Here is an 8505-nt window from a genome sequence, read left to right as displayed (position 1 = left end):
GGATACATCAAACAAGTTCAATAAAATAAAGCTTAAATATATTTTTGGTTTTTTTAAATTTTTATTTTTTAATTTTGATCTATGTAATTTTTTTTGTTTATTTAGTATTGTAAATTTGTGTTTTTTTACCTTGTAAATCTTTTTTATTATTTTTAGTTCATTTAAGATTCTATTTTTTTCATTTTTAATCCTTAAAAGTTTACACTTATATGATCAAAATTATAAAATCATAAACTTATAGGAAACAAAATTGCAGAACCACGATTTATAAGAATTAAAGTGAACAAAAATAATATATATATATATATATATATATATATATATATATATATATATTAATTTACAGAACTAAAAATAACAAAAAAATTTACGGGAACCAAAATTAAAAAAATAAACTTAAAGGAAAAAAAACATATTTAATACAACAAAAAATATCTCAATTTATTTTTGGTATGAAAAGTAATAAATTGTTGATAAACAAAATCTTATTCCTAATAGTGACCTTCCTACTTTTTTTCTTTTCTTTTTCGTCAAAACCTTTGTATGTGTGTATAGTACGTGGGGTGGGCGTGTGAATTTTTTTTTTATCACTGGGTGAGTGAATATTAATTTGAAGAATTGCAAATATTTCATTGCATCTAAACATATAGATATACGTTTGTCAAATTAAATTACAACTTTTTCTAATTTAATTTGTCTTTCTCTTATTCTTTTTTGTATTTCTAAAATTGAATAATTAAATTGAAATTTTCAATTTAAATATATATACATCTATTTGGTAATTATGTTATATTTTAATAAATAATTATATTAAATATGTTGTGTTAAGGATATTAATATGATTGATCTGAATATATAATATAATAAAATAAGAACTATAAATATAAATCATTATATGATATTAAAAGGATCGAGATTAAATGAAAACGAAAATAAATTTTAAATAATTATTTATTATTAATTAACTTTTAATTTTGACCATCGATATACTTGTATGGTCCATAACGCATATCAGCTTAAAAAATTTATTTCTCATGATGAAAAAGTTGTCACTTCATATTTATGCTATATGATACAATTCCGATATATATCCACTCCCACTCTCTTGTAAGCGAGTGAACATAATTACCAAGTGCACATATAGATATATGGGCATGATGAGAATGAGTGGACTTACATGGTCAGTGCTAAAGAGTGAGCTGTGAAATAGAGGGGAGAGAAAGAGAGAGAATGGAACAAATTCCATTGTTTAATGAGAAAATGAAATTGGCTCAGAAAGCAGCCATGGCTAAACGATGGGAAGACTTCAAGAAAATAATGAAGGACGACCAGGAGAACTTGCTCAAGCAGTTTGATCTGTTTGAGAACAGTGCCATCCATGTTGCAACTCGCTCTAACAGCCCACGACTCCTCAGAGAATTGATAGAGATGTTACCAAAAGAAGAAAGGTGGCAAGCTTTGTGCAAGGAAAATCGCGAAGGGAACACGGTTTTACACGAGGTTGTGTTTTGTAAGAAGAAGAAAATGGCTGATGTTGTGTTTGAGATTGAAGATGAGTTGTTATTGCAACAACAATCATCATCACTAGAGGAAAAGAGAACATTGCTAGATATGAGAAACCACCGAGGTGAAACCCCTTTGTTCATGGCTGCAATGCATGGAAAGCTGAAGATGCTCAAGCATATGGCCAACCGTACAGGCACACGAAATATGGAAGATTTTCGAAAACATTTGCATCGATCTGACAAATATTCTGCTCTTCATGCCAGTGTCATGGGGCAACATTTTGGTATGTCTTTCATTTTACTTTTTGGGTGTATATAACTATTAAATAAATAAATAAATACTTCCCTCGATTTCAAAATAAGTCTAATATTTAAAAAAAAAACATTTCAAAAATAAGCATTTAACTTTTTAATATAATATTAGTTGTGATTTTCTGTCACTTTAATTTTTGAACTTTATTTTATTTTAATTCTCCAGCTTATCAAAGGAAAGAGATCCAGATTATTTTAAGATTTGGTCGTAAAATAAATAAAATTTGATCAATAATTATTTTCATTAAGAATCAAACTTAAATATTTTAATTTTTTAATATAATATTAATATTATCCTCTTTTATCTATTTAATAAGATTAATTTATAAAATTTCTTTTTTATTTATTTATTAATTTTTTTATTTATGTAAAATAATATGGAACAATATTTATTTTGAAACAGGAAAAATATTAGTAACACAATTTTCAATACATACTTTTAAACACATGAGTATCTTTTAGTATTATTTTAAATTTATTAAAAACTATAAATTTTAATGTGTCTCACTTTTTATTCTTCTACTTTTATAATTTTTAATAAATTTTAATTAATAATTTTTTATTTTAATAAATTTTAATAAATTTTAATCAATAATAAAGTCCAATAATAGAAAAGTGTTAAATTTTTAACTTTTCTTATGATTTGGGCCTATTGATAAGGTGTCAACGTACGTACGCCTTCAATTTCCATTTTTTTTATTATAAACTTAGTTCTGATTTTATTTTATTTTAAAAAAACTAAACCAAAGCCGTTGTGTCATATGGTGAAGACTTCAATTGCAATAATTTTGTGAATGGAAATTTCCCCGTAATTACGAGGTTAATGTGGTAGGCAGCACCAGGTAATCTGATTTATGCCACGTGTTGATTCATGTAGAACGAACTTATCCCTCATGTGCAGAGAGATTAATACCAAAGATTAGTGAATGTAAAAATTATTGTTAAAATTTATTATTACTTGAGTGCCTCGTATTTTAGATTAATTTCCTTATTTGAATTAGAAAGGAGGATATTTTGGAAATTGATAAACAAAAGTAATAAACGATCTAAAATTTGAAGCGATTATTCATATTTATTAAACTCTTCATTGATTAGTAAACTTGCTACTTTAATTTGTTTTTATGCTGTGCGTCTAAGTCGATGATTGTACGCTGACTAATTTTTCGTGCAGATGTTGCAATTTGGCTAGTAAGAATGAATAGAGAACTTGCTATGGAAAAGGATGAGAAGGAATTAACTTGTCTTCAACTACTTGCCAAAATGCCACAGGTTTTCCGAAGCCACACTCACATGGGACTTGTGAAGAGCATCATATATCACTGTACTTTCTCTATCCTCTAGCTATTTTTAGCCTTTATAATAGATAATAATACAGTTATACAAATTTATAACTTTCAACCAAAATTCCAATTGAATTCTAAGCTATTATATTAGTTTTTATTTATTTATCAGCAGTCATTAGTTTTTTCACGAGCTCAAGAGGGTTAGGATTATACCATCTAACAATAGGCATTATGATGGTTTTAGTTGAGCTCTCTTAAGCTCATATGATGGCGGGGCGTTACATGCAAAGCTTTTAACGCTTAAAATAGTGAAACCCACACTAATATAGGGAAATAATTCTACATCTATGGATTCAAGAATCGATTGATGTAAATTCCGCTAAAATAGAATATGGGGCTTTATTACATCGTTTGTTTGTAACCAATGTAGTATTTATTAGTTTCCAGTTTCCACAAACGTGTGATATTTACAATCAAATTCCAAATTGCACACAGATCTGTAAATGGAGTAGATATACTCGTCCCCTAAGCCAATCAACAAGTAGATCTAAAACAATTGACAAATACATACACAAGTCCTCACTGTGTACGAGTCCTCTTCTTTTGAGGAGTGGGAGCAGATTCCTGGTGGAGCAGATATGATATGATCTACTCGTCTCCCTAACCCAATCGATGAGTAGATCTCAAAACAGAAAAAAAAAAGTCATTGAAAAGATCTATGATTTCTTAGTGTGCAAATCTAGTCCATGGCATTCCTGTGCAAATCTGAAGTGTTTTTTTTTCAACGATTCCTCACACACTGTTAGGTGTATCGAGATAGAGGAGAGAGAGAGTGTGAAGAGAAAGCGATTCCTTCTTTGAGGGAAGGTGCCTCCTGAAAGCTAAGATAGAACTTGTATGTTTTGCATGCCTTTATTTAATAGGGTGCAGTCATATATATACTGCAGATGATACATGCATTTGGTTATAACTGTCATAACGGCCCTAACAGCTTCTAACTAGATTATACATGCGCTTATTAACGAATATTTGCATGTGTTGCATGCGCCCTAAACTCACGTAGTCACGTAAGTGCTTGGGTCTGGTGACTATCCTCGCGGGTCTAGCTGTGGAGGGTTCTGGTTCTTTCTGGTAGCTAACAATACTCCCTTCCCCAAATGCCACCTTGTCCTCAAGGTGGTAGATTTCGCGGATCTCGGCCCACGGTTCCCAGGAGGTGTCCTCGGGGGGTTGCCCTTCCCATTGCACCAGGACCATTGGGGTAGGTGGAGACGTAGATGCATCCATTCTAGAATCGAGAATGCAAAGGGGTTGTGGTACAGGTTTCTGTCCGATAACCAGTAGGGACCAGGGTGTTGTTGATGGCGGAGGTGGGCCGTGGTGGGCGCGTAGCAAGGAGCAGTGAAAGGCTGGGTGGATGCGCGAGTCCGCCGGAAGTTGGAGTTTATATGCTACTGCACCTACACGAGCGATAACTTGGAAGGGTCCGAAGAAGCGTTTAGAAAGCTTCGAATGGGTTGGTCCGGTGACTGAGCGTTGCCGGAATGGTTTGAGTTGGACATATGTAGAAGCAAATGACTTTGATGTTTTGATGATGATCATGATGATTTGATGCAAATGATGCAAATGCGCTTTTCAAGTTTAAATGCAAGACAATGATTCAAGAATACAAGACACAAACTTTAAGATGATCACTAGTACATTAGGAAGGAAATTCCTAATTGATATAGCAAAAGGTTTGGCCAAGTAAATTGAGTTAAAAAGTGTTTTTCAAGAGATTTACTCTCTGGTAATCGATTACCAGAGGATGTAATCGATTACTAGTGGCCAAAAATGGTTTACAACAGCTACTAAATATTTGAATTCAAATTTTAGGTTGTGTAATCGATTACACCATATTGGTAATCGATTACCAGAAGCTAATAAACGTTTTAATTCAAATATTAAAGCCTGTAATCGATTACACAATTATTGTAATCGATTACCAGAGGAGATTTTCAGAAAATAACTTTCAAGAGTCACATCTATTCAAATGGTTTATGAATGGCCATCAAAGGTCTATTTATATGTGACTTGGAAACATGAATTTAAAAGAGAGAGTTTTTGATTGCCCAAAAAGTTTTATCCTCTCAAAAGATTAAGAGAGTTTTTCTAAATTGAAATGTCTTATCCTCTCAAAGAATTCCTTGGTCAAACACTTGCATATTCAAATAAGGAATTCCTTGGTTTATGAATTGTACAATCTGTCTCATTCAAGAGAGATTTCTTCTTCTTTTCTTTTTACTTCTGAAAAAGGGTTAAGAGACTGAGGGTCTCTTGTTGTAAAGGATTCCTGAACACAAGGGAAGGGTTGTCCCTGTGTGATTCAGACTTTGTAAAAGGATTTTATAAAGAGAGTGGAAAATCTCAAGTGGGTTTCTTGAGGACTGGACGTAGGCACAGGAAGTGACCGAACCAGTATAAATCAAGTTTGCATTTCTCTCTTCCCTTAAACTTCTTTTATTTATTGCTATTTATCTTTTGTCTTTAAAGAAGTTTATTCTGAATTATCTTTTGAGTAATTCATGTTAAGGGTGCATTGTTAATCTAAAAAGAGAGAGCGAAATTTTAAATTGGGGAATAGTTCTTGTTATCTTAATTCAACCCCTCCTTCTTAAGATAACTGAGGCCATTTGTCTAACAAGTGGTATCACAGCAGGATTCTTGTATAAAGTTTAAAAACTTCAAGAATAGAAATGGCCTCATCCAACTTTCCATTTCTTGAGGGAAATTCTATTAATAGGCCTTTTATGTTCAATGGCGAGGGTTATTACTATTGGAAAACCCGAATGCAGATCCTTATTGAAGCCATAGATTTAAATATATGGGAAGCCATTGAAGTTGGTCCTTTTATTCCTACAAAGGTAGTGAGAAATGCAACTATAGAAAACCCAAGAGAAGAATGGAATGATGATGAAAGAAGAAAGGTTCAATACAATTCAAAGGCCAAAAATATAATCACTTCTGCATTAGGCATGGATGAATTTTTTAGAGTCTCAAATTGTAAAAATGCAAAAGAAATGTGGGATACATTGCAAGTAACCTATGAAGGCATAACTGATGTCAAGAGATCTAGAATAAGCATTCTCACACATGAATATGAACTGTTCAAAATGCTTCAATATGAGACCATAGAAGATATGCAGAAGAGATTTACTCGTATAGTTAATCATCTTGCATCATTGGGAAAAATATTTCCTAATGAAGATCTTATTAACAAAGTGTTGAGATGTTTAAGCAGGCAATGGCAACCAAAAGTAACAGCAATTGCAGAATCAAGAGATCTCACTAATATGTCTCTTGCCACTCTCTTTGGAAAACTTCAAGAACATGAAATGGAACTAATGAGACTCCATCAACATGAAGAGAATGATATAAAGAGAAAAGGAATAGCACTCAGAGCCTCATCATCTTTTATTCAAGAAGAAAGTGACAAAGAGGACTTGACTGAAACAGAAGAAGATGATGATGATTTCAGACTCTTTGTGAAAAGGTTCAATAAATTTCTGAGAAACAAAAGAAATAAAAGGGAATCAAACATCAATACAAAGAAGAAAGAAGAAGACTCCTCCTTAGCCCCAACATGGTATGATAGTAATCAACCTGGGCACGTGAGATTCGATTATCTTGTCTTTGAAAGAAAAATTGAAAAATCCGACAAGAGGAATCTCAAAGAAAAGAAAGCATAGATCACTTGGGAAGAAAATAAAAAAAATTCTTCAAGTGATTCAGAAAAATAAAATCATAAATCTGGGTATCATGATGAAAGACTGAGAAAATGGAGAAGAGCAAAGGCGATACATTGATAGCAATTTCTCCAAACACATGGCATGCATCAAAGTTTATTCATATTTCTCCCCAAGACAAATGGATATGTGATTTATGGAGACAACAAACAAAGGCCACTTGATCAACAAGCCCAACAAGTAATATCAAATGATACCAACAGGTCACTTGTCATTGGTTGATTACTTTGATGATTTTTGTCTATGATTGTTAACTTTTGATTGATTTTTTTATGCTTGTTTACTCCTTAAGTATTTGATTGTCATTAATGTTTTTGATTGATAGTTATGTTGATTATTGTTTTTGATTATGTTTTGATGATTGCTTTTGTTAGATTGTGTTTAATTGTAAGTATTTGATTATATTTGATTGGTGTGTGTTAATTGTTTGATTAATACTTGTTTGAATGAATTAAATACATATTAGTGATGGTGATTGATAAGTGTTAGATGTATTTAGCATAAATATAGGTTACTTTAGAGGAACTAGCCTAGTTTATGCTCTGGTAATCGATTACCATTCACTGTAATCGATTACACAAGAACAAGCAGCCTATAATCGATTACAACATCCTGTAATCGATTACCAGAAGGCTCATTACTCTTGTAATCGATTACCAAGCCTTGTAATCGATTACAATTCGTCCTCATCTATAAATATTCACGAAATCAGAACTGCTGCGCAGCCACAGCCTCCCTCACGCCTCCTCCATACCTAAAACTTCAAATCTTTGTATCTCACTCAATTCTTCACCAAATCACGTCCCTTAAAGCCCAAATCTTCCTCTTTTTCACTCCTCTTTCGCATCCACCGATTAAAATCCACTAAAACTTCATCAAATGGCAGAGCCATTGAAGAAGCGAAAGGGATCATCCTCCACCGCCGCTGCTGCTGCCCATCGCCGCCACGGACCATCTGAAGCATCCATAGCACCTATTCATCCATTTTTATCATCTCCAAGATCATCCACATTGTTTTCATCCGATGATCAGCGTCTATGGTACCTTTCTCAGTTTTCTTCTAGAATAATCTTAGACCCTAGGTACCTAGACGTAGAATTCTTTAATGATGAAACGTTTGATTGCTATCAAGTGTTTCAAAATTCTGGTCTTGTTGATTTCATGTCATTAAAATTGCCATATTATCCTGAACTTGTAAAGGTCTTCTACTGCAATTTAAAAATTCAGGATGACATTATTATTTCTGAGGTGCATGGTATTTCTATGGTCATTGATCTGTCACTGTTCTTTTCTTTGACTCATTTACCCAGTCAAGGTGCACCTTTTGAGGGCACCATTGTTGATGACTGGAAATTTGATTATTCGAGTCATATGCTCGTCGCATGGTCTGCAATGATCAAGCTGAAATGACCGGTAGATTGTTGGTCGGGTTATTAACATTTGATAATCGCATCATGCACTATATAATTGTTAGGATTTTGCTTCCTCGATCTTCAAATTTAGCACAAGCCTCTGAGGAGGATTTGATTCTTATGTGGGCTTTTCTTACCGGTCGTCAGATCGACTGGGCCCATTTGGTTCGGTACCGAATGCATAAGGCATTACGGGCCAATGCACCTC

At 32.9% G+C, this 8505-nt stretch overlaps 1 protein-coding gene across 2 annotated transcripts in view; it reads left to right on the top strand.

Annotated features, from left to right (window-relative positions):
• Window positions 1–1097: 1097 nt before the first annotated feature.
• LOC114388953 overlaps window positions 1098–8505 on the top strand; it is a 33559-nt gene continuing 26151 nt past the window's right edge. For both annotated transcript variants that reach the window (XM_028349507.1, XM_028349508.1), the window contains exons 1-2: window positions 1098–1789; window positions 2989–3138. In XM_028349507.1, the coding sequence (XP_028205308.1) occupies window positions 1231–1789; window positions 2989–3138 (709 nt within the window). In that variant the 5' untranslated portion in view covers window positions 1098–1230. The remainder of the gene's footprint in view (window positions 1790–2988; window positions 3139–8505) is intronic.

The sequence above is a fragment of the Glycine soja genome, chromosome 16 (genome assembly GCF_004193775.1).
Source record: "Glycine soja cultivar W05 chromosome 16, ASM419377v2, whole genome shotgun sequence".
Taxonomy (NCBI): domain Eukaryota; kingdom Viridiplantae; phylum Streptophyta; class Magnoliopsida; order Fabales; family Fabaceae; genus Glycine; species Glycine soja.
This window is presented reverse-complemented; position numbering and strand designations above follow the sequence as displayed.